This window comes from Prionailurus bengalensis, chromosome A2, assembly GCF_016509475.1.
Source record: "Prionailurus bengalensis isolate Pbe53 chromosome A2, Fcat_Pben_1.1_paternal_pri, whole genome shotgun sequence".
Classification (NCBI taxonomy): domain Eukaryota; kingdom Metazoa; phylum Chordata; class Mammalia; order Carnivora; family Felidae; genus Prionailurus; species Prionailurus bengalensis.
This window is the reverse complement of record NC_057348.1, coordinates 76,867,289-76,892,946: the sequence shown is the minus strand read 5'-3', so window position 1 is coordinate 76,892,946 and position 25,658 is coordinate 76,867,289. Positions and strand designations below refer to the sequence as shown.

At 40.7% G+C, this 25,658-nt stretch overlaps 3 protein-coding genes across 3 annotated transcripts in view; 2 read left to right on the top strand and 1 right to left on the bottom strand.

The window, feature by feature from the left end:
- PRKAR2B (protein kinase cAMP-dependent type II regulatory subunit beta) overlaps positions 1 to 4,476 on the top strand; it is a 109,238-nt gene extending 104,762 nt beyond the window's left edge. Inside the window, exon 11 of the mRNA XM_043588603.1 lies at positions 2,512 to 4,476. Coding sequence (XP_043444538.1) covers positions 2,512 to 2,645 — 134 coding nt within the window. The 3' untranslated portion in view covers positions 2,646 to 4,476. The remainder of the gene's footprint in view (positions 1 to 2,511) is intronic.
- LOC122487750 (basic proline-rich protein-like) lies at positions 1,072 to 13,409 on the bottom strand. The gene is made up of 2 exons (XM_043588607.1): positions 12,986 to 13,409; positions 1,072 to 1,405 (listed from the first exon to the last, which is right to left on the bottom strand). The coding sequence occupies exons 1-2, from the start codon at positions 13,321 to 13,323 to the stop codon at positions 1,348 to 1,350; spliced, it is 396 nt and encodes a 131-aa protein (XP_043444542.1). The 5' UTR covers positions 13,324 to 13,409; the 3' UTR covers positions 1,072 to 1,347.
- Positions 12,572 to 25,658, top strand: part of HBP1 (HMG-box transcription factor 1) — a 29,934-nt gene continuing 16,847 nt past the window's right edge. The window contains exons 1-3 of the mRNA XM_043588599.1: positions 12,572 to 12,634; positions 21,063 to 21,246; positions 23,216 to 23,444. Of these exons, the coding sequence (XP_043444534.1) occupies positions 12,620 to 12,634; positions 21,063 to 21,246; positions 23,216 to 23,444 (428 nt within the window). The 5' untranslated portion in view covers positions 12,572 to 12,619. The remainder of the gene's footprint in view (positions 12,635 to 21,062; positions 21,247 to 23,215; positions 23,445 to 25,658) is intronic.

The following is a 25,658-nucleotide window of genomic DNA, read 5'->3' as shown; positions in this document are numbered from 1 at the left end:
TGTCAGCACAGAGCCCGATGTGGGGCTCGAACTCACAGACCGTGAGATCATGACCTGAGCTGAAGTCAGACGCTCAACCGACCAAGCCACCCAGGCGCCCCATGTCTAGTTTTTCAAATAAAGTTTGTGTTCCTCAAAAAAAAGCCAGAATAGTATTTTTATAGCATACATTAAGGTCTCTGGGCAAAGCTGGAAGCTCTTTGGGAGTACTTCCTCGTCCTGGTCCCAGGAAACCATGGTTTCAGCAGCAAAATCTCTATTGTTCAACTTCTTATTTCCTAGCAGCAGAGATGCTGTCCTCAAATGGAAGACATCTGTCTGTATCTGAGATCCATATATGAGAAAGCGCTTACTTTAATGGTGAAAAATGGAATTCAGAAGGAGTCCATGTAGTTGACATTTTAAGAAAAATTGATTCAACAGTAATTAGCCACTCTGTGTTCTTATTCACGGTTCAGTAGAATAAACTTGGCTTCAGTGTTCTTTTTTTTATGTTTATTTTGAGAGAGAGAGACAGAGACAGAGACAGAGTGTGAGCTGGGGGAGGGGCAGAGAGAGAGGGAGACACAGGATCTGAAGCAGGCTCCAGGCTCTGAGCTGTCAGCACAGAGCCCAACGCAGGGCTCGAACTTAACAAACCACGAGTTCATGACCTCAGCCGAAGTCAGATGCTTAACCGACTGAGCCACCCAGGCACCCCAGCTTTAGTGTTCTTAAGATCTGAGGGTCCGTTCAGAATCAACTTCCTAGAGGAGCCCCTTTTTAAAGGGCTCAAGTGTTACACCTGGATGAAAAAGAAGGTAGTGAGAAACTGACAGGTAATTTCCCTGAGGATAGACATTAGTGAGAAAGAGTAAAGGTGAAGTGAAGTGAGTGAAATCCCATTATTTTTTTCCTGTAACAGATTTATTCACATTAAGGAAAATTTGAGAAATACAGAGAAGGTAGGAAAATTCCTTACCACCACTACCAACCCCCAGTGATTTCCACATCTTCTTATAATTCTTCATCTTTTTTATTTGCATGGGCTTTCTGTTTTTAAAGTGTTGTAAACTGCTGTTTTTCATTTACTGTACCTTAGGCTCTTATTTTATTTCTCATTTTATCAAATTGTAACATTCTGTTAGGTCAACATCCACATTATGAGTTAATTGGTCTCCACTGGCGATTTTGGGGGTTTGGGCTCCATATTTTTTCGGTGGGGGGGGAGCAGGTTTTGTGTCTGTGCGCACAGACTACTTTTCCATGTATAGGATTTTTCCTTAGAAATGGTTCTCAGGAGTAGCCTTTCTTTTTACGGAGTTCACTGTATACTCCCAGCCCTCTTGACCTGTGCTGATGTACGTGCTACTGGCAGTGCAAGAGTGTCCACTCCCTCCGCTCTTGTGAACAATGTCCCTTGTACCTTTGCAAATTTGAAAGGCAAAAAAAAAAAAAAAAAAAGTTTTAATGAAAATTTGCCCTTCTACAGTAGAGAGTGTGATCATAGTTTCTACGAGTATATTATAAATTGAGTTTTTAAAAATGCATGAGACAGACCAGGAAAGTGACATACAGCATATACTTACAAGTGGAGAAGAGCATTCTGGCTGCTGTTTTGAATTGGCCAGGTGATAGTATAAGAGAGTAAACGTTACACAAGGTAACATCAGGTCTTTACACCATAGCGTCGTAAGTAAGCCCCGAGAAGGAAGAACAGTAGAGGAAAAAAAGGCCTTGCCACCTTTGAGGAGAGTTCATGTTACTGAGGTGGTGAACTATTTTTTAGGGGGGCCTGGGTGGCTCAGTCGGTTAAGTGTCTGACTCTTAATTTCGGCTCAGGTCAAGATCTCACAGTTTGTGAGTGTGAGCCCCACATCGGGCTCTGCACTGACAGCATGGAGCCTTTTGGGATTCTCTGTCTGCCTCTCTCTCTGCCCCTTGTTCTCACTCACTGTCTCAAAAATAAACTTTAAAAAACAACAGGTTTTTAGAATTACCAGGCTTTGCCATTATAGTCCCTTGTTTTTTTCTTACCCGAGACCAGGAGCCTCCCAGCAACCTAGCATTGCACAATCCCATTGTCAAGGGAACACTGGCTGTTTATTTTCTGAAGTGGAACATTTTTATCCTTGTGCCCTTTTCTTATATTTGATATTTATCTAAAAATACCATTGCAGCGTCACCTGGGTGGCTAAGTCGGTTAAGAGTCTGACTTTGACTTGGGTCATATCTTAACGGTTCATGGGTTCAAGCCCTGCTGACAGCTCAGAGCCTGGAGCCTGCTTCGGATTCTGTGTCTCCCTCCCTCTGCCCTTCCCCTGCTCATGCTCCATCTCTCTCCCTCCCTCTTTCTCTCTCCCTCTCCCTCTCTCAAAATAAAACATTAAAAAAAATAAAAATAACCATTGCATTCCTGACACATGCAGAATGGGTATCCTAAATGACTTTGCAATTTTTCAGATTTGCAAAGAATGTTACATTTCTTTTTCTTCTCTCCTTCTCTCCTTACATTTCTTTTCCTTCTCTTAGCCATGGATGTGCAAGCATTTGAAAGGCTTTTGGGACCTTGCATGGAAATTATGAAAAGGAACATTGCCACTTACGAAGAACAATTAGTTGCCCTGTTTGGAACTAACATGGATATTGTTGAACCCACTGCATGAAGCAAAAGTATGGAACAAGACCTATAGTGACAAAATTACACAGTAGTGGTTAGTCCACTGAGAATGTGTTTGTGTAGATGCCAAGCATTTTCTGTGATTTCAGGTTTTTTCCTTTTTTTACATTTACAACGTATCAGTAAGCGGAGTAGTGATTTAATACTCTATAGGCTTTAACATCACTTTCTAAAGAATAGATCAAAACAATATTGACATACTGATGAAATGACTTTGTACTCCACAAAATTATGATCTCAGTGAGAGGTTTATTCAAATGATTGTAATATATTGAAAGTATCTGTGTGCAAGAAGATAATTGAAGGGTGTTACCATGGGCAACATGTGTTCATGTGGACTCCCTCGGATTGCTGTGTTAGTGACTCTGCCCATGTAAAAGGGAACTTGGCAGTGAACCATGCTCTACAGCATGGCATCACATTCTTTTTACAACTCGCTATATATATAGTCAGTACAATTTTAATCATTTTTGTTTTCAAGTTTTTCTGGCTTGATAAGTTATATGCTGGCCTTGGACTATGGCATAAAACATCATATGCAATTTTAAAACCTTTTATATTTTTGCAATAAAGTATGTTTTGACTTCTTTGGCCTAACGTCAGTAACCTACATGTTCCAGTGGTTTTAAGGACGGGCAATGTAGTCATTATGATAATAGGGAAGAGTCTTTTTTAGAGGAGAGATCATTAACACAGTTTCCTCATAAAACATATATCTACTTCCTTTTTTCATTGTATAGTTCTCTGTACTCTTAAAAAATTTGAGTTCGACATTTAATGTCACAGGTTTTTTTAATGCTATTTAAACTTGTCTTATAGAAGCTGAAGATACTATATATGCTAAGGGGGGGAAAAAACTGTCCTATACCAAAAATATTTTGGAGTCCTTATCTACATGCCCACAGGATATTTCTCGGTTCTTCACTAGGCATACATAACACAGTCCTCTGCAGACATCTGTTCCCTTGGGTTTCCTTTATGGTGGTAGAAATAAATTTTTATAAACCATACATAAAGATAAAAGGAATTTCTGCCCAGTCCAGATGTACCATTAGACCTTGCCATTTGCATTAACATAGACTCAAATGTGCAGGATGAACTCAGTTGTATAAATTTTCATTGATAATTGATATGCTTATTATTCTGCTATATAAGATGAATTAAATTCCACTCAACCAAAGCAGTATTATTCTTAACGTTATTTCTAGGCCCACGTGACCACAGTGTTTGGAGAGGTTAATTCTAACCAGTTGTTCACTTTTAAATGAGCAATTTCATTTTGGGGAAACAGGTTTTAAAAAAACATATACCTGGGTAAAAATATTCTGTGGCTGTTATAGTGTGGTGTTATTAGAGAATGTTTATGGTCTGAGTATAATGAAAATATGGCTAAAATAGGTTCATCGGGTCATGTATATGTAAACAATATGTAAAGTATAACTTCAACCCCATTTTAGAACACTGTTTAATGATTTTGCAAACCTTCATGTAGGAAGAGAGCTTACTACATGAAGATGACTTCTTTTCTACTTCAGATTTTATTTTAAAAGTCATGTCTGTTAGACAAGAAAAAAAAAACCGCAAAGAACCCGCCCAAATTCCTGGTTCATCATTCTGTATTCTTTATCCACTTTTTCAAGATACCTTGTTGCATAAGCTGATTGTTAACTGTTCATGGAATAGCAAACAAATGCCTGTTTAATAGAGAATTCTGACCAAGGCTGTAAATGCCAGTTACATTATTTTCAGTATTGTTGGTTATATTTAAATTTACCTTATAATAAAGCACACTTTTATAATAAAATGTTTTTAATGAAGTTTTTTTTTTTTGTTTTGTTTGTTTGTTTTTCGCTAATTTCTTTACTGGTACTTCCGTCGTGCATACTGCACTATGTGAAAGCCTAACTGAGATGTGGCCAATGGGAAAACCGCCCCCCCTCCCCCCGCCCCAGACGTAATGCAACCAGGAAACATGGCTCTTTATAGCAATAGGTTTTTCACAAATTTTAACTATCAGTCATATGCGATATAAACATATAAACAATTATGGTCTGCTGCAGACTCATTGGGCCATTTTGGTTAACGAAATAAACCTGGCTAATAGGGAATTTATATGTCAAAGTGTCTAAAATACCTTAAGTTTCACTTGTGGATGTGGATGTCATTATTCAGTCACCAGCCAAGATATTTTACTACTTGGAAATTCTCTGTTGAAGTTTCATTCAAGGATCCAGCATGTGCAGCTAAGAAATACTCTGGAAGAACATTCTGTTAACACAAGTGCTTCTCCCTGTTTGTTTTATAGTGTGTGTTTTCTGCATGTCATGATGAACTAGGGCTTGGTGCATATATTTTCGCAAACACTACCTGTGATACACGTTGGGTGAATGTATTTGGCTTACTGTTAGAAAGGAGTGGACCATTTAAGGTGTGTAGAAATGTGCAGGGGAGCCATAGGACACGAAGTGAAGGACTCTGGACTTTATTGAAATATGTAAGATTAAGTGCTGAGTCCTTTCTAAAGCATCTTGAAGATACTGATCTAGTTTTCCTAATTTTCTCAAGAAATGTTATATTTTCTTTTAATTTTTTTTAATGTTTATCTATTTTTGAGAGAGAGACAGAGAGAGACAGAGCACTAGGGAGACACACAATCCGAAGCAGGCTCCAGGCTCTGAGCTGTCAGCACAGAGCCATACTCGGGGCTCGAACTCACCAGCTGTGAGATCATGACCTGAGTCCACCCACGTCGGACACTTAACCGGCTGAGCCACCCGGGCACACCCCAAGAAATGTTATACTTGTAACAAAGACTAGATGACCTTTGGCACTTAAAGTTAATCATGTGTAATCCCAGAGGGGTAAGTAATACATCTAGATAAGCCATGGCTTTGTTAAATGACTGAAGAAGGAATTCTGAAATCTAAATAAAATGTTAGTACCTAAGGGAGAAATGGAATTCTTAACACATAAGGGAGAAATAGAATAATCAAGAATGCTGGCTTCTGAAATTAAGAGAGTATGAAGTACATACAGCCTGATGTTGAATATCAGAAAGAATTTTGACCCAAACAGATTGGAATAGGAGACCACCTTACCTCTTCCAGGATGTTTTTAAAGGCAGAAAAACTGGTTGGGCAACTGAAACTCTATGGTTGTTAGTCTTAACAGGTACTTTAAAAAAAAAAAAAAAAAACCTTAAAAGTATAACGAGTTATGGAAGCATAAACAGTAAAGTATACCAGGTATTTGCAGAAATCTTGTGTGCCCAACAATAACTATGGGAGCTTAGATCAATTCAGTCTGTGTAAGTGAGGAGAATCAGTGACTTTGCCCAAATCAGTTACCTGGTGAGTCCATAGCGGAACTCCCAGACAGCTGACATCTCTTGGTTTCCTGTGCAACTCTTGGTCTCCTAGGCTTTCCTATATTGAACCTATGGAGAAATTTGCATCAAATTTGCAGCACAGGTGTAATACGATGCTTGAGAGGAAAACTTTATTTGACCAACAGATCTGGGTTTTTCTGTTCTTTTTTTATGCTGTAAATATATAAAGCCTAAAATTTCTAGGAAATCCTGAAGATGCATGTAACATTTACATTTAGGAAAACATGATGTATGCTGTGGAAGGAACTGTCTGCACCATCAAAAATTATCCAAAAAAGGACACTTACTAGGTAGGTGGCTTCTCTGCATTGTGGTTTAACCACAACCTGAGCATTGCCATCACAACCCCCTCCCCAAACCCCCCAAGACATACTGCAAAATGTATATACATGAAATGTGTTAGTATCAATTAGAACTGAGTTGTTATAGAAAGTAAATGAAATTTTACTCTTAACTGCAAAAACGGAAGAGTTTTTTTTTCCAGAGGCCAGCAAAAGTTTAAAGTGTGAGCTGGAAATGGACTCAGATGACAAAAGCAATAACCTAGAAGTGAAACTCTTTAAGTGTTTTCTGTTCAACATCCAAAAAAAAAAAGTTCAAGTAGAACCCTGAGTTTATGAGCAGTAACTATGGTCAAAAATCTTGGATAAAGTTGCTTCTGATTGCTGGTTTTCCGTCTTTGTCCTAATTGGAAACCCACCTAGATCCCGCTGAGGAGCGAGAGGAGAAACATGTCTCCCCAGAACGCCACAGCCTCTGTTAGGCCTCTCCTTTCCAGATGCCTCTATTCTTGAAATGTATACAAATGTCATGTTTTAAAGCCAAGCAATTATTTTAGGAGAGATGCTCACTACAGAGACCTCTTTGGCAAATCTTTTTCTTGTAATTGCTCCTTAAATTAGCTGAACTTAAATAGCTTCCACATGTTTATTACTACAGCATGTTGTGATAGGCTGCGTAACTTGAAGGAACGGAAGTAGATAAGACAAATTTTGTATACCTACGTGTGACTGGCACGGAGGGAGACGGAATGAGTGGGAATTGCACTTATCTTGTAAGCAAATGAGACCTGTCCTCTTATAATAACGATGCATGTGTAGGGCAAGGACACAGCACATGGAAGCTTGTTCAGTCAGTGTTCAAAACCACCCAGGGCATACAGTGTAACACATAATCTGCTATACTAAGATTTGTGCTACTTGTTTCCTCCTAACTTCTCGTTCCCTGGTTCAGCAGGCATCTACTGATTGAGAGCTCAGACAGCAAGATGCATATGAGATAGTGGCAGGGGAAGGAGGAGGTGATGTACATGTTGGAGGGTGACCAATGGAAGCAAAAATATGAAGTGTGGCACAGTGTGATAAGACTTGTGGTTTTAATCGCTTCTTATCAGGCTTGCCTCTAAAACGAGGTTCTTACGACTGGCAACAAAAAGAAAACACATAGATGAGGGCCTAGGGTAACAAACAGACATGAGGAGAAAATACATGGGAGTTTTGTGTTAGTTCAGATAACAAGAATGATCTCAAACACATGAGAAGTCATTTGAAAGACAAAAACCTTCATATTTCTGCTTCTAAATTTTATAAATAGGAAGTAGGATTAAGTTGAAATTGTTGTTGCCTTCTCTAAATGTTCACATTCTCATTAAAACCAAATTGGACAATTTAACAAGAACTGAGGGCAACTGAGGCCACAAAGGGTAGTCTCCTGTGTCCTAAAGACACTCAAGTTTATTTTTCTTGACTTAGATCTCCTAAACCCCACACAGGTTCAGCAGTTTTACCTAAATTTCTTGTCTGTACGGCAGCTCATTATCTAAAGTTGAATCCATTCTTTTCTCCTCCCAGTTCCCAAGTCCATTCTTTCCAACATTCCCCACCTCAGCAATAGCACTGACATACCATCAATACTCACCCACAAGTCCTATCCAGCCTAGAAACCCAACAATCATTTTTTTAAGAAGATTTTAGGTAATCTCTACACCCAACCTGGGGCTTAAACCCACAATGCTGAGATCAAGAATTGCATGCTCTACCGACTGAGCCATGTTGTCTCCTCCCAACCAACCTCCCCCCACCCCCCCAGTCCCAGCCAACAATCATTCTTTAGTTCTCCTTTTCTCCTTAGTTCTTCCTCCTAAAGGCGATAGTGTTAAGACACTCACTTACACTGAAGAAAGGTCTTGCTTTATGGTCATCTGAGTATAATTTAAACTCATAGTTGAATCAAGAATTACAAGCACAACAGACATACTACTACTTTCTAAAATGGCACTCTTAGGCTCCCAGGCATTTCCTTACAATTTGAGTGTACCTGAGTACTTGGAATTATAAAATTATTATTTTTTTTTTTTGAGAGAAAGAAAGCTCACACATTGGGGGAGGAGGAAAGAATCTTAAGCAGGCTCCACGCTCAGCATAGAGCCCAATGTGGAACTTGATCCCATGACCCTGGGATCATGACATGAGCCGAAATCAAGAGTTAGATGCTCAACCGACTGAGCTACCCAGGCACCCCTAAAATTAATTTGTTTTAGTGTATAGTGGATATGGAAGGCTATTTCTAAGAGTTTAAATAATCTACCAAGAGAGAAACTATCTGAAAATTTGGGGCACTATTTTAGATTATACATGTGTTCCACTTCCTAGTTTTAGTACAGATGGTCCCATGTGGTTTGACTCACAATTTTTTGACTATATGATGGTGCAAAAGCAATGTGCACTCAGTAGAAACTGTACTTTGAATTCTGATCTTTTCGCAGGCTAGCAGTGTGCAGGGAGATCCTCTCTCATGACCCTGGGTAGGGCAGCCAGCCACAGCTCCCAGTCACCCACATCTGGTTATGAGGGTCCACAAACCATACAGTAACAGCCATTCTATTTCTCACTTTCAGGACAGTATTCAATAAAATGCATGAGATAGTCAACACTTGATTATAAAATAGCCTTGGTGGGAGGTGATTTTGCTCAACTGTCGATTCATGTAAGTGTTTTGAGCCTTCTAAATGTTCATTTCCTTTTTAACAATTTGAACAGCGATATTCTCAATATGTAAACAATGCCCTGTACTTGAACTTAATCTTTCTTAGTCCAGCAAAGTAGTCATTGGTGTGCCAAATGTAGTGGAATTGAGGCAAATACGTTGTTAAATTCTTAAATTAGGTAGTAAAGTAGTACTACTACCTTACAATACTACTTTAGGTAGTAAAGTTACGGTTAAAGGTAGTAAAAAAAAAAAGATAAATCTTCTTAACAAATCAGCACTTCATGTTTTTTTTATGAAAACAAGTATTTTACAAACTGCTGGAAAGACATTTTGATCTTAAATGACAACTTCTTGGCATAGTTTATTATGTGTTCTTTAATTGTATCTGTTTTAGTGAAAGAGTAGAATTTACATATATTTTCAAGATCTTACTAGTTTTTTTACTTTGATTTTTGTTCTGGGTTATGAGTTGGTTGGTTTTATTAGTCACCAAGAATTAATGATGATGTTCCTGTTAAATATATATGAGGTACTACTGTGGTCATTTAGCTTCCCAGGAAAGTCAAAAGACAGAACTAATTATTCACCTTAAAGGTGGAGAGATTTTTTTTTTAAGTAGGCTTCATGCTCAGTGGAGAGCCCAACACTGGGCTTGAACTCATGACCCTGAGATCAAGACCTGAGCTGAGAGATCCAGAGTTGGACATTTAACTGACTGAGCCCTGCAGGTGCCCCAGAGGTGTAGAGATTCTAATACTGATGTTTAATCAGTTGTGACTGAAATGTCAGAATTTTAGTCCCCAGTGACTTAGACAAAAATGAAAGTATGTGAAAATATTTCCTATCTTTGTAGGCTCATCAACTGGCAAAGTGGTCAGCAAATAATAGGAACTAAATATTTCTGAATGAGTGAATGAAAAAAAAAACTTTACAGGACTATTCAAAGGTAATTATTTATAATAATGTAAAAAATCTTGATCTGAAGTTGAAATTACTCTTCCCATCACTGTGTTCACCGATAAAAACATCTCCAGTAAAGCTTTTGGTAAGAACTTTCAGATAGAAAACCATTTATTTATTTAATTTATTTTTGAGAGAGAGACAGCATGAGCAGGGGAGGGGCAGAGAGAATCCCAAGCAAGCTCAGTTCTGAGCACTGAGCAAAATGCTAGGCTCAGTCTCACAAACCACAAGATCATGACCTGAGCTGAAATCAACAGTCTTAACCAACTGAGCCACTTAACCAACTGAGCCACCCGGGTGCCCCATTGGATAGAAAACCTTTTAAAATAAGGTAAGGTTCAGCTGAAAACAGACCTCATGGTTTATGCAACGAATAGGGGTAAGGAGTGGCTCAGGCTTTTCAAAGCTCGTTTTTGGGGGAAGGAAAGCTGATTTTCAGTTTCCTTGTGGGAGTAAGACATAAATACTTCAAATTTTAATTTTAAACGATTAGGTAAATTCTACGATTTCTCTTTTTGTCAAAAAATGAAACATTGCAGAGATACAGCAACCCTCCACTGCAAGGAGAAAAAAAGGAAGAAAAAAGAAAACGGCAGGGTCACAGTCTAGTTCTTTTTTGGATCCCTCTATTATCTCTGAAAGATAATAAGTTCAAACCCTGTCCTTTCTTCTCTGAAAAATTTAGGTGTTTTGCTGGCCCTCAATTATTTTTAGGAAAAAAAGTTACTATTTGTGAATACAAGAACATAAATCTTTGATCATAGGGTAGACAGAACTATTTTAAAATAATTTCATTTCAAGGCTTCCAACAGGGAACCCCTAAAAGAACTGTAAAACTTTTTTCACCATGAGAGTTATTTGGGATTTCTTTATTCATTGTGGCTTTCAGGCAGATTTAAAAATTCGAGAAATGCAGGGTGCCTGGGTGGCTCAGTTGGTTAAACTGACTTCAGATCAGGTCATGATCTTGTGGTTTGTGACTTTGAGCCCCATATTGGGCTTTGTGCTGAGAGCTCTGAGTCTGGAGCCTGCTTTGGACTGTGTCTCCCTCTCTCTGCCCCACCCCCTCCCCTCTTCTTTCTCTCAAGAATAAACATTAAAAAATTAAAAAAAAAAAAAAACTTCAAGAAATGTAGGGGGGGGTAGTGTTTAAAGGAATAATCAGTTACGGTTAAGGGCTCTTTTCAGTGGTTTGACTTTATAGATTTCTAACTAATGTCAGTTTTCCTCTTAATTCTAAGCATGCATACAGTGATCTAAAGATACAAAACCTGAAGCATAGCTTAAATGATTAAACACTAAAAGTTCAAAGAAAAAAAACCTTAATAATGCCTTTTGAATGTTAATGATAAAAACAATTATAGACTCCGTGGACTGTGATGGCCAGCCATGTTTAAAGTGAAGTTAACTATAAAGCCAGGGAAGCTATCCTCCTCTGGTGAGTCAGAGTATTAGTAACTTAAGGAGGAACTCCTAGTGGCAACGAAGTGGAAAGACATTTTTCTTTCATCAATGGGAAGTCGTCTGGAGGAAAACACTGGTTAACAAAAACTTACCAGGGAAACTTGGATGATTCAGATTCAGTTTAGGTCACACGTTACGCCTCTATTACCTTAACGAGCAAGCTGGTCAACATGGAAAATACCGCTTTGGGTTGCCTCAATTTCTAAGTCAATAGTAATCATCCATCCCCTTACAGCTTTATAAATTCTCCAGACCCTGAACTTTTCTCTGTTAGTCCCCAAGCCTTTCAGTGCCTGGCATACAGCCAGCATTCAACAAATCTTGGGTGAACTGATCAGAGCTGGCAAAGAAACCCTCTCAAGTTGCTGTCCGGGGGGTGGCCAGGAAAGGGTCGTGATAAAGAAATTCTAGTTCTTCCCACTGGAGCCCGATACCACCTTTATTATCCCCATAATGCCTGGGGCTGTGATTTGTGGGTGGCTTGGTCCCTCGCGAGGCTGCACTGCTTCCGCCTGTGCAGTCATCTCCTTCCCCTCGCACTAAAACAATACCTTGGCCTCCTGCCAAACTTTGAGCAGCGAGCGACTCTGCCTGTTTATGGCCCGAAATGGGTGCTGCGAGAGACTGGGGCTCTCCGAGGGCTAGGAGAGGCCCAGAGGAAGAGTAGAGGCCAAAGCTTTAAAACACTCGCTTCCTCCGCCCCCTCCCTTTTGTCCCAGACACCAAAACAAACGAGCTGATACACGTGTCCCTATGACTCTTGTTTACTATCAAGACAGCGCTGTGCACGACCTTCTGGGATACGTAGTCCAACTAGTTTCTCTCGCCTGCAGTTTCCCAGAAGAACAGAGCAAGGCTGAGACTACGAATCCCACAATCCATTTCGGGGGCAAAGTTTGGCTTAGGTCCCCGAAGTCTCGGCAGCAATCCAATCCGAAGCGCTCACTCTAGTGATTGACACGCCGTCTTCTCCAGTAAAGACAACACAAAAGTCAATACAAGCCCGCCTCCCGAGACCGACCACGGTATCACCCAATGGGAAAGGGGAATGATCGAATGGCAGTTCCGTGGACCAATAAGAGGGCGAAAGAGCGGGGCGAAGGCTCAGCCCCCGGGGGGTTGAGGGAGGGGGAAGACGAAGCTTGAAAGACTTGGTAATGGCGACGGGTTTGGTAAGTAGGAAAGTTTCGGTGGAGGAATGAGAGAGGCGACGGGAGTACTAAGGCGCGCCAGGGAGACCGGCGTCAGTCGGAGAGGGGATATACAAGCGGCTGGTGGTGTTGTCGTGTCCAGGGCGGCCCGCGCCGGGGCTGCCCTCACTCCGCGGCTGGTTTGTTGTCTTTCAGTTCGGGAAGGGGTGGGGGTGGGGAAGGGAGGGGCAGGATCCCGAGGGGACCGGGCGGCCGGGCGAGCTCTGGTCCGCGCTCCTCTTGTGCGAAGGGCTGCCTTCACAGTGGAAGCAATCAACCGTCCGGTAACTGCCCGCGGCGAACCCACCGGACCGGCACCTCCCGCGAGCTCACCTGGGCTTCGCGGCGGCGCGGCCCGAGGGGGGTCTCTGGGGCGGGGGCTGGGAGGAGTCGGCGAGGTCGGCGCTCTGGGCCGGGTTGCGCGGTGGGTGGCCCGGCCGGGTGCGGAGATGGGGCGGGCCTGGGCGGGGGAAGGGGCCGACGCGGCGCCGGGGCTGCCCAGGAAAGTTTGACTTCAACTCCGCGAGTGTGGGCGGAGGGTCGGAGGTTGGTCTCGAGTGGGTGGCCGGCCGGGGGTGGGGGACCCCAATGAGGCGCCGCCTCCACTGGGGGCCGAGAGGGGCTCGGGCCGAGCTGGGAAGCTCGCGGAGCCGCTGGGCCCCGGGGCTCATTGTTACGCATTTCGAATGAATGGGCTCCGAGGCGCCTGCGCGGTGCGACTGAGCTGAGGGGAAAAACAAGCCTGGAGTCCAGGCTGCGGTCACATGATGGGGGGAGGGGAGGGGAAGGCCATGAATGGCGAAAGAAGGTGGGGGATGGACTTGGCGTGAACCGGGAGGCGCTGCCTCTGTGACCGAGAGCCCAGGCTTGGCAGGCGATTCCAGTCTCCGCCTTCCAACCTATGCTGCTGCCCCAGGCAGATTAAAACAAAACAAAAAAGAATCCGGGCGAAATCGACAGTGGGGGGCCCGGTTTTTGTAGCTTCCTTAAGCCCTGCACTCTGTCTAGGGGATTTCACTCAATCTGTGCGTTCTACACTCCCTAAGAGTTCGTTCTTCAGGAGTTTTCACCTAGAATCGTTTTTAAAAGCAGCACTGACGACAAGGCAGTGCTCCAGTCTTTAGCTCAGGCTGCCACTTAGGCTAAGACGGGAGGAGGGTGGTAGGGAGTTGGGTCTGCTAGGAAGTGTTGGGAGTCAATTCCCGACAATTCCCGACGAAGTGCCGTAGATTTATTTCCCACTAACGAGCAGTAACGGATGACTCCCAACAGTGGTTTTGAATTAAAATTGCCTTTTAAGAATTAGAATAATTTTAACATTTGTAAATACTTTTCTGTTGTTTAACTATTGATAATGATCTACAGTTGTAATGTATTCCTAGTACTTTCATTCCCCCTCCCGTTTTTTTTTTTTTTTTTTTTTTTTTTTGTTTTGTTTTGTTTTTTTGCTATTGTCTTTTGTTTTAGCTTGCTAACAAGGATGTTGGGGTAGTCTGTTCGGTGTCCTAGACTAAGCTACAGTAGCTTATCCCTTGGTACTTGTGGGAGGGTGTGTTCCGAGACCCACTGTGGATGCCTGAAACTACGGATAGCACTGAACCCTATACATGCTGTTTTTTCTTATGAGGGCTTATAAATTAGGTATTAATACTAGCTAATAAGAGAACAAATATAAGAATACACTGTAATAAAAGTTGTGTGAATGTGGTCTTTCTCAAATACCTTATTGTCCTGTACTCACTCTTCTTGTGATGATGTGAGCTGATAAAATACCTGTGTGGTGAGATGATGTGAGGTGCATGACCTAGGCATTGTGACTTAGTTTGGCTGCTATTGACCTTCTGACTGTAGGTCAGAAGGAAGATTATTTGTTTCCAGACCCGGTTGACCTTGGGTAACTGAAATCACAAGAGTGAAACCTCGAATAGGGGGAAACTACTGTAATCCATTTTAAATACCTCAGTTCTTCACTTTAGAGATATAAGTTAATTGCAATTACCTTCTCTTCATCCCCGCCCACCTTAGAATTTGAGCTGGGTATGGAAGTCCTTTCCGATTAGGGAAGGACATACAGAAACGCATTCTGCGATATCCTTGCTTGCGGGTGGAAAGGATAAAGATTCAGGGAAGAATAGGCAGTTGAAAGTAGGAGTCTGATCTCTGTTGGGTCAGTGCCTTTTCTCTCTTTTCTCAGTTCTTTTCAAAAAGAAGGTAGTCATATTCAGTCATCAGAGTGCTGTTTTCCTCATCCATAAGAATAACTTTGTTCACAGAGCTGTTTTGAGGTTTTTATGAAGTCAGAGGAAGTATATCAAATGCTCTGTACATAGTAGATTGGCATTTGTAAAACCTAATTTCCTTCTTGTCCATTCACCGAGATTTAGCTATTTCTGGTCCTTTCCACCTGTCCTGTTTCTAAGATTTTGTGGATATTTATTTACCAAAGGTTACAAAACAAAGGCAATGAGACCCTTCCCATCCCCACCCGATAAAAATTTGTAACATTGGACATGACATTTCAAAGCACAGCTGCTGGAGAATTTTACTCTTCCCTTTTGAGAATCTCTGGTCTAGTTGCCGAGTTAAGTCAAAATACAAGGCAAGCTATGTCAAATCCTATAATACCAGAGCAGTATGCAAAAGCATGAATGAACAATAGGGTTAGCTCTACCAGGAGATATTTGAAAGAGGAGCTTGTTTATCAAAATGAATGTCTAATTGGTGTAATTTATGTGGGGGAGAATTTTTGAGTATGGAGTCTTCTGGTATTCTTTTACTGTATCAGGGGCCTTGCTTCCCCCAAATAGTTTGACGGAGAAAAGTCTGAGACAAAAATTTACATTGGTATAGGGATTTGAATTTTGTTTTCATGTATTTTATTCTTAAAGTTTATTTTTTGAGAGAGCGCATGTGTGTTCAACCACGAGAGGGAGCAGAGAGAGAATCCCAAGCAGGCACCCTACTGTTGGCACAGAGCCTGATGTGGGGCTCAATCCCATGAACCATGAGGTTATGACCTGAGCTGACACCCGGAGTCTGACGCTTAACTGACTTAGCCACCCAGGCACCTGTTTTCATGTACATTGTTTAATTCTCCCAGTAGCCCAATGAGATCAGTGTAGGGGCTGGGAGGCCACATTTAAGCGGCCAGCCTCACAGTACATGGCAAGCAAGAGGGAACCAGCAGTTTGTTGACTTAGCTCTAGACTCCCATTTACCATGCAGTAGACTTGCAGAAGCACCACTTCCATTATCTCAAGACCAAACTTTCTCTTTTTTAATGTTTATTTTAGAGAGGGGGGAGTGGGGAGGGGCAGAGAGAAAGAGGATCGGAAACAGGCTCTGAGCTGACAGCAGACAGACTGATGTGGGACTGGAACTCAGGAACCGTGACATGACCTGACCGAAGTCAGTTGACTGAACTTTTGATAGCCTTGAGTCATGAAAGGTGCAAACACAGGGAATGCAAATTCAGTAATTAATTGGTCCCTTTTGTTATTGATGAGTAGCTCTGTTTTGAAATTGAAATATCCTTTCCCAGCTTCCTGTAAGGAATATTGTGAGGGGATGTTGTTAGAGAGCTAGGACTAGCGGCTGGAGAAATGGTAGAGGTTGCAGAAGGTGTTAGTGTGCTGCACACGGTGAGTGGGGACAGTGCAGGGCCCGCTGATGGGGAGGAGAAAATCTATCCTGGAAGGAGGAGAAAGCCAGAAAGCTGTGCAAAGGGAAGGGGAGCACAAGACGGATGCTCCCTGGGGCCCAGAGCAGCTCTGCTGCACACACTGGAGATGGCTCTGAGGAGATACACGTGTATAGTGTGACCTCTGAACTTCCTGATCAAGGTAAAAGGAGAAAATGTTCAAGTCGAAGACTGCAGCTGGGGCTGGCCTGCAGATCACATCCTCATGTGAAGCATAGTACAGCAGCTGTTCATAAGGAGTTTGAGTCATCATAAGACAGGTTTAGTTGTGCCGTGTACACTTAGGAAGTTGGAAAAGTTTCTATGAGAAGACTTCAGATCTGCCATCCAAACTTAATATTCGCTGTCCAAAGAACTCAGAATGACTAGTTCCTCTCATGTCTTGGGCATTACTCAGTAAGGAATCTGCACGGATACTACCAGTTTTCTGAGAACTCTTGCAAAGGAAGCTGGGAGCAGGTGGCTGACAGACAAATTAAAAATGTGAATACACTGCTTTTAATACATTTTCCTTTCAGTATTTGTTATGGATGTTTCTGCATACTCGTATCATGCTTAAGTATCATTTTTTTTTTATTACTTAAAAAATTTTTTATTTCTGTGAGAGGGAGAGAGAGACAGCGAATGGGAGAGGGGTAGAGAGAGAGGGAGACAGAGAATCCCACACAGGCTCTGTGCTGCCAGCGCAGAGCCCGACATAGGGCTGGAACCCACGGAACCATGAGATTGTGACCTGAACTGAAACCAGGAGTCAGACACTTAACCGACTGAGCCACCCAGGCACCCCCAGAATGATTTTTTTTCACAGACTCAGTTTATAGTTCTGATCATGTCAGATCTCTGTTCAAAAATCTTTAGTGGTTCTCCAGTGTCTGATAATCGCTTATAATAATTACTAGCCACTGTGCATTGAGAGTTTGCTCTGTGTTAGGAACTTCTGTAAGCTTTTTACATTTGTTAGCTCACTGAGTTTTTACAGTAACCTATGTAGGTGTTCTTATTTCCATTTTACAAATAGGGCATAAAGATTTTAAATAGATTGCCCAGGACACATAGCCAATAAATAGTAAATTTGATACATAAACTCGGGTAGCCTAATTTCAGAGCCCTTATTACTCTGATGTACAAAAACCAAAGAAACTAATTTTCCTAAACTAGGATTGAAGATTCTGACTCAGTCTACCTTTGCAGCCTTAGTACCCATGACCACAAGACACACAAGGCCGTCCTACCTTCTGGTGATCCTGGATTCTGTGTTGTTTTGATTTCATCCATTACTTGCACCTTCTGCAAGTTTGCTCATGTGAGTTTCTCTCATTGGAAGATTTTCCTTCTTTCCATTTTACCCATTCATAGCCAAGCCCTGCTCTGTAGAACTGTGGTCATTTGCTTATTTTTTTCCACTAAAGCACAGATTATTGAGATTCAAGATAAATTATTCATCATTGAGGTCCAACATTGCAACTCGTATAGTGCCTTGTACATAGTGTGTATTAAATGAATAAATATGTATATTTAAATAAAAAGGAATTTGGTAATCATTTTTAGTCCACTGGTTTTCACAGTGCACCCGATGTTGTTTGGAAAGAAAACAAAAAGCAGCGCACAGGGTTACCCCAGACCAAATAAATCATATTCTCTGGAGGTGGATCCTGGTCATCATTTTGTTTGAAGGACACATAATCACGTGATTGAGAATCACTGATCAAGCTTAAAGTGTGCTTGATTTTTTCAGTGAGAAGTGGAGGTTCAGAATAATGATTTGGCCAGTTATGCCTGAGAAATCAAATGGTGTTACTAACTGCATCTCTTGTGTAGCCACTAATTTTGTAGGAGATTTTTTGTTGTACCTCAGCAGTTTTGCTGTTAACTATATAATAAGACTGATTAATTAGTACATAATAGATTATACTGAGCTGAAAATGTGTTCATTTCTTGCAAATGTTTTGGGCATCTTATGTTTTTTTAATTAAAAAAAAAAATTTTGATGTTTATTCATTTTTGAGAGGAAGAGACACAGAGTGCGAGCAGGGGAGGGGCAGAGAGAGAGGGAGACATAGAATTGGAAGCAGGCTCCAGACTTGCTGAAGCTGAATAACTAGCTGTCTAGTCTCATGTCGTTATACCGTTTTCAGTAACTGTTCTTTTTTTTTCTTTCTTTTTTTTTAAACTTTTTAATGTTTATTTTTGAGAGAGAGAGACAGTGTGAGTGGGGGAGGGGCAGAGAAAGAGGGAGACCGGGAATCCTAAGCAGGCTCCAGGCTCTGAGCTGTCTGCATAGAGCCTGATGCGAGGCTTGAACCCATAAACCGTGAGTTCATGACCTGAGCCGAAGTCAGATGTTTAACTGACTGAGCCACCCAGGCATCCCAGTAACTGTTCTGTTTAAGACATAAGTGCCCGGAGTATGTATAGTGTTGCCTGTGTCGGTCTAGGGATAAAACATTTTGTGAAGAAGTCATTTTACATTTCTTCTACTCACTTTGTTTTAGCTCATCCTCACAATTGCTCTAGCAGGAAGGTTGAGCAGCTAGCATTAGTTCTGTTTTACAGATGAAGATACCAAACTAGTGAGAAGCTCAGGCACTCGGGTCATGTATTTAGTAAGGGTTCAAGCTGGAATCTAAACCCATGATTCTTTACATCTAACCCAGTGCCCTTTTCACTACTCTGTAGAACATCTTAGTGTTGAGTAAGGCTCTAGAGCAGTGCCCAGGATCTGGGTCATCTTTGAGGACTTCAGGCGGAAAGCACCTGAAGTAGAATGTTAGAAATAAAGTACAGCAACAGGCAGTTTGGCTGCGTGTCAGGAACCTTAAGATGTTTAATTGCCATTCACCTACTAATGTGTCTCTGGAAATCTAAAGTAATCTGATACAAGCAGATATTTTTTTTAAAAAAAGAATGTAAACTGTTACTTAAGAATGAAGAAACTGGGAACAGCATGTTCAGCAGTAGGAGGGATAAGGAAATTTTGGTGTATCTTTGTGATGTATATTGTATAACTATTTAAAATAGATGTGTAAGAAAAATTAGTGACACAAGAAAATGCTTATAAACTTATGCTAAAGGAAAAGGCGTCAATTATAAATAATACAGAGTATGAAGGAAAATAAAATCTATGATGATAGGTATATGCATGAAAAATATTAGCAGTATCTAAATCTGGTTGGTGGATTAGAAGTCACTGTTCCTTTTTTTTTTTTTAATGCCTTGTTTCATTTCTCCCTCTCCCCACCCCACCCCCACCCCCCCGTTAGTGTATTTTATAGTTAGGAAAATTTACTTTGTAGTAAAAAGATTATGAAAAAGCCTTTGTAGAAAAAAATTTGCCAGTGTTACTAGTGTTTCTTGGTGAGTATGTTATGGTTTAGAAAGCTCTGGTATAAATACTAAGCAGTTAACATGTTTTCACAGCATTTTTGATCAGCCTAGGCTGGCGTACCAGATTTTTAGTGACTTTAAATTGCAGTATATTTTATTGTCTTATTGTGAGGAAAAACTTACATCCTGTTAGATTTTCGTGTGTGTGTATTTCGTCTTAGCACAGTAGAGCTTTTTTTTTTTTTTTTAATGAGATTTGGAGTAAATCTTTGAAAAATCGGGAAATCTTCCTGCTGCTGTCACCCCTGTTAAATAATGAATTTGATCACTGTCCAAATGCAGAGTGTCAAAGTTATAACACATTTTACTTTCATAACAAAATTTAGTTGGTGGAAATTATTTAGGTATATTAGCCTGTGTTGTTTTCTTCCTTGTGATCACTTTGTGGGCTTAAGATGTAGATTTACTATTTGCTTAAACTTACCATGATTATTATTCATCTTTCTAGAAATAAGTGATTTGGAAGGATAGGTATCTTTATTATGACTAGGTACCACATTTTCATAAAGAAAACATAGTATTTTGGGGTGCCTGGGTGGCTCAGTTGGTTAAGCGTCTGACTCTTGGTTCTGGTTTAGGCCATCCATGATCTCACAGTTTCATGAGTTCGAGCCCCACATTGGGTTCTGTGCACTGACTGTGTGGAGGCTGCTTGGGATTCTTCTTCTCCCTCCCTTCTGCCCCTCCCCCGCTTGCATGCTCTCTGGCTCTCTCAAACAAACAAAAGAAAACAAAACATAGCATTTTCATTTTTTTGAGAAGTATAACATACAGGCATTTTAAGAAATTGTTTCTTAAAGGTCCTTTAGAGAATGCCGTTTTAAGTGTATTAAACCTGTTTATTTTCAGAGATGAGGAAACCACACAGTTGGCAAATAGAAAAATTGAAATAGAATTTTCAGAAAATGAAAAGGAAATAGAATATTTCTTCAGTCTTTTTTAATTTAATTGAGGAAAGTGTGTTAATTTTCTTTTAAATTTGAAGATACAAGTTGAAAAAGTGGTTTTGTTGGTCTCTCTTTGGGTCTCAGAGTTACCAGATTAAACAAGTAAAAGTATGTATAATGGTGCTAGTATTCTTTTTTAAAGAAAAGACTTTTATAAATTCAGATCCTTTGGGATCTGGGTGTAATTTAGTGCTGACTACATGGTCGTAGCCCAAGAAATCCGGGAGTCTGCCTGGTGTGAGGGACTTGAGGGGGATACAGAATGCAATGTATGATTAAGTGAAAGATGCAACATTAGGCGTCTCTGATGGATTTTATCCTTCCGCAATCTCCAGATCACACGACGTGACATTTTTTTCTATGTTATTTTTATTTGAAGTCGGAGCACCATAACATGGTGTGGGAAGTGAAGACAAATCAGATGCCTAATGCAGTACAGAAACTCCTGCTGGTGATGGACAAGAGACCTTCAGGAATGAATGACTCACTGGAGTTGCTTCAGTGTACTGAGAACTTGCCATCCTCGCCTGGATACAACTCCTGTGATGAGCACATGGAGCTTGGTAAACAAAATTCAAAGCATTGTAGGAATCTGAGATTCATACTTTTATGGTTAGCCAGCTTCTCCACCTGCCTTCAACTGCTTACAAGTCCCTGAAGTTTTTGTACCTTAGGAGTTTTCAGTGTACTCTTGTTATTGCTCGTAAGATATTATTTAAGACCAACGTAACTTTGGGCTGTTTATGGTTATCATAGAGCCTCACTTACAGATTACCAAACGAAACTGCTTTGGTGGGTAAAAGTTGGGCATATCTGCTGCGGTGGGTAAAAGGTGGGTGTTAAACACCTCCGGGTAATCCTGCGTGTGGCTCATGTTCCTTTTGAAACGTCCCTGTGAGCTGGTTGGTTTGTTGCTCTGGTGGGGACATCACGGCAGACCCTTGGAACTCGAAGGTCTGACCCTCGAGTTTATCACTGCTGCCAAGCTACACCCTCGAGGTGCGGCCTGCAGAAGTGCACGGGTTTGGTGAGGTAGGATTTGGGATGGTGGTGCTGTGAGGCTGGTGTTGACGAGTAAACAGCTAGTGAGTGACCTGGGCCTGCTGCCCTGTCGTCGTTCTGCGTGGCTTCGGCTGCGTTCAATACGCGGTTTTCTTCTGTGTTCACAAAACCCTTGAGAAACTGTAACTGTGTCACGTGCTGAGCCAGAGGAGATGCTCTTTGGGAATTGGGAGATCCTCAAGGTCTTGGGACATAAACTGCTTGAACGCCAAGGGGTTGCCGGTGCTGGTGAGCGAGGAACACCCGTTTATTCAGCGGTTGATGCTTCACTGTTACAGTTTAGTGTCGGGAGGAAGTCAGAAGTCAGGGCCCAGGGTTGTCAAAAACTCTTACCACTCCTCGTTACTTCAGTTTGAAAGTAGTTAATTTCCTGAACTGGAAAGACAGATGAGCTCGTGACACACCACAAATAAAGAAGTGATGGTCAAGAACGTTGTCGGCTGCAAGGGAAGGGACATCGCTACATCACTGAGAGTTACAGGGGGGTTTCTTAAGTTGCTGCGATCTTTTCCGGCTGCTCAGTGAAAGGGGGAGGACTTCGAGTCGGTTTTCTGAGTGGATATCCTGAATCAGTACTTCTAAGTAAGACATCTCAGCTTTAGTAGGCTGTTCTGAGTCGTCTGCCTGAATAGGAATTGTATGCACATATGTTCTTCGTAACAGTTTAGAAGGACTCCCAAGACTAGAAGAGTTTCCTGACTGATATATTGAAGGGACCCTGGGACCTGTAGTTTGTTGTAGGTGTGTGTTTCATAAAGAATTTTTTGAGGCCTGCAAGATGCTTTTTCTCCCCTCCTTTTTCTTTTTTTTTAATACAGTTTTTTTTAGAATTCAGTCTTGGTGTTCACAGCTGTGGCATGTACATGGGCGTGTACATGGGCCTTGGGAACACACTTTTAGGAAAAAATAACAGATATTATTGAGTTTAGAACTCCTCAGTCAAAACAAATAATTTAGCATAAAGTTGAATGAGTAGTACCTAAACCTTATAATATGATGTTAATCTCATCTCTGAAAATTGTTCTCAATATTGCAGTAATTTTCTATAACTGGGTAATGAAGTATATGAATAAGTATATATATGTACACATAAAATGCCTTTTTCCTCCTTAAACATGTTAACATAAAAATGTCTTGGGGGTATATGGATTAATTCCAGGTAAGTTGTAAAAAAAAAATCAAAACACATACCTTGTTTTTACGGTCTGTGAACAGTTGTGGTAATTACAAGTCATTAATACATTTATATTCATTAAGTCTATTTTTCCATCAGGCTGTGTTGACCCTTGAATGTATAAGGTGTCATTTTTCAATGACATTTTTTAATGAAACTTGTTTCATTCAAGAAAACATGTCAAATTTATACTTCTCACGAAATTTATTAGCCACATTTAAGGACTTCTAGCTGTAATTACAATATTGTTCCCTGTGTTAGTAATGTCTTTTTTATAACTTTGTGTTTATTTGCAGATGACCTTCCTGAACTTCAGGCAGTTCAAAGTGATCCTACCCAATCTGCCATATACCAGCTAAGTTCAGATGTTTCACATCAAGAGTATCCAAGACCATCTTGGAACCAGAATACCTCAGACATATCAGAAAATACTTACGGTGAAAATGAGGTGGATTGGCTAACAGAATTAGCAAATATCGCCACCAGTCCGCAAAGTCCACTTATGCAGTGCTCATTCTACAACAGGTGGGAGTGCTGGCTATATTTTTATCGAAAACTTGTATCATTGCAAAGAGTTACTTATTTTTTTTCTAGTTTTAAAAGTAATAATGTTATTAACTATCTGATGAATGGTTTACTGAAAGTAGAATTTAAGTAAAGTCCTTAGAATTGAGCTCATTGTTTTATAATGATTGCAGAGATATTTCACCTAATATCATGGTTTCATATTTTGAGAAGTAGATAAAAGTACTATGAGAAGCACCTGGGTGGCTCAGTCAGTTCAGCACCTGACTTCTGTTCAGGTCATGATCAGGCTCATGAGTTCACGCCCCTTGTTGGACTCTGCACTGACAGTGTGCAGCCTGCTTTGTATCCTCTCTCTCCCTTTCTTTCTGTCTCTCGTTCTCTGTCTCTCAAAAATAAATAAACATTAAAAAAAAAGTGATACGAGTTAAAAAGTTTTAGTAAATGTTTTAAAGTCCTCAAAAAGTAAACTACACCAAGAAATACTTTTATTATATATTTATGCTTAGAGAAATGAAAATTATACTTGTCTAAAGGACCATAACTATAATAAACATTAAAAACAATTTTTTTTTTATGTTTGTTTATTTTTAAGAGAGAGAGACAGAGCACAAGCAGGGAAGGAGCAGAGAGAGAGACGGGGAGTGGGGGAATCCGTAAGCAGGCTCCAGGCTCTGAGCTGTCAGCATAGAGCCTGATGTGGGGCTCGAACTCAGGAACAGTAAGATCATGACCTGAGCCAAAGTTGGACACTTAACTGAGTTGACCCACCCAGGCGCCCCTATAATAAACATTCTATTTAAAAATTTTATCAACCTTGAATTTGGTTCCATTTGATCTAGGTTTATTTTCTTCCACAGTATATGTGAGCTTACGTTATTTCCCAGTTTGTGGAAACTAAAATTGCTAATATTAAAATCTTGAATTTAATAAAAGTGGACTCCCATTGGTAAAAACCACTGTTTCGTATACCCAGACCAGAGGACTAGAGTTTCCAGAAATGAGTTGCTGTGCTATGAAATTATGGAAGCTTTGAACTAAAATTCCTAGAGAGACCTAAGTGGATAATATTTCACTAATTATCGCTAAAGTTATAAAGTTATCTATGTAAAACGACCTAGATAAACACAATAGTTTGTAGGGGAGAGAAGTGCCCAGATTTGTACTCACATGGGTAGACAGACCATAGTCTATACAAGATGATGTAGGAATAACTGAATTTTGGTAATGCTTCTAACTTACTGTAATTCTTTGCTAAGACATAAACTTTTCATGTGTGAAATTCTGGCTTTCTTGTAACCCATTAAATTTTGCTGTGTTTTCTTTTCCCCCCTGTTTGGCAGGATATTGGTCTTGATTAGGGCAAATTCAATGTAGTTAACTAAATTTTTCAGTTTAATTCCATGAAAATTTCCTAGAAAGAAAAAAAATAGTCAAAAAGCTAAAAATTTGTTGGCAGTTATAAAAACAGACCCTGATCTTCCCATTGGGCTTTTTCTAGTTTAGAGATAACACTTCTTTTTTTAATAGCAAACTTAGAATTAATATAGTTCATGGAAAGTTGAGCAAACCCTTAAGGTAGGTAATCGATAAAAACATAAGTAAAGAAGGAATATTTTCCTTAAGATATAAATTTATTCTCTGTAGCACTTTCTTTCTTTCCCTTTCTTTCTTTCTTTCTTTCTTTCTTTTTCAATGTTTATTTATTTTTGAGAGAGAGAAAGAGAGAGAGACAGAGACAAACAGGGTAGAGCAGGGGAGGGGCAGAGAGAGAGGGAGACACAGAATCCGAAGCAGGCTCCAGGCTCCGAGCTGTCAGCACAGAGCCTGATGCAGGGCTCAAATCCACGAACTGTGAGATCATGACCTGAGCTGAAGTCGGACGTTTAACTGAGCCACCCAGGCACTCCTCTCTGCAGCATTTTCTATGCTTCCCTGCCTCCTAGGGAACAAGACCAAGAGGCTCTCACTGCTGTCTCTCCTGCCTTCTAACACTGTCAGTGGCTGTTCATGCTCCTTCTTGTAGCGTGTTAAACCATGTTAGTTGTTGAGCTTTGGATGTCTGAAGTTGTCACTGTACAGTACCAAGGGGTTGAGGACAGGTAAAGTTTACATTACTCCTGCATAGATTGAGGGATGGAGAGATGCTGTTGGTATTTTAGACACGTGTGGCATGTTAATTTTTACAGAACATTTAGGCCATATACATTTCAG

Bases quoted from the DNA above. Each gene is read 5' to 3' on its own strand.
- LOC122487750 (XM_043588607.1), bottom strand. From the start codon at position 13,323: ATGAGCCCCGGGGCCCAGCGGCTCCGCGAGCTTCCCAGCTCGGCCCGA. The intron at 1,406-12,985 runs GTGAGCTCGCGG...AAATTTGCAAAG, and splicing joins CGCGCCGCCGCGAAGCCCAG to GTACAAGGGACATTGTTCAC.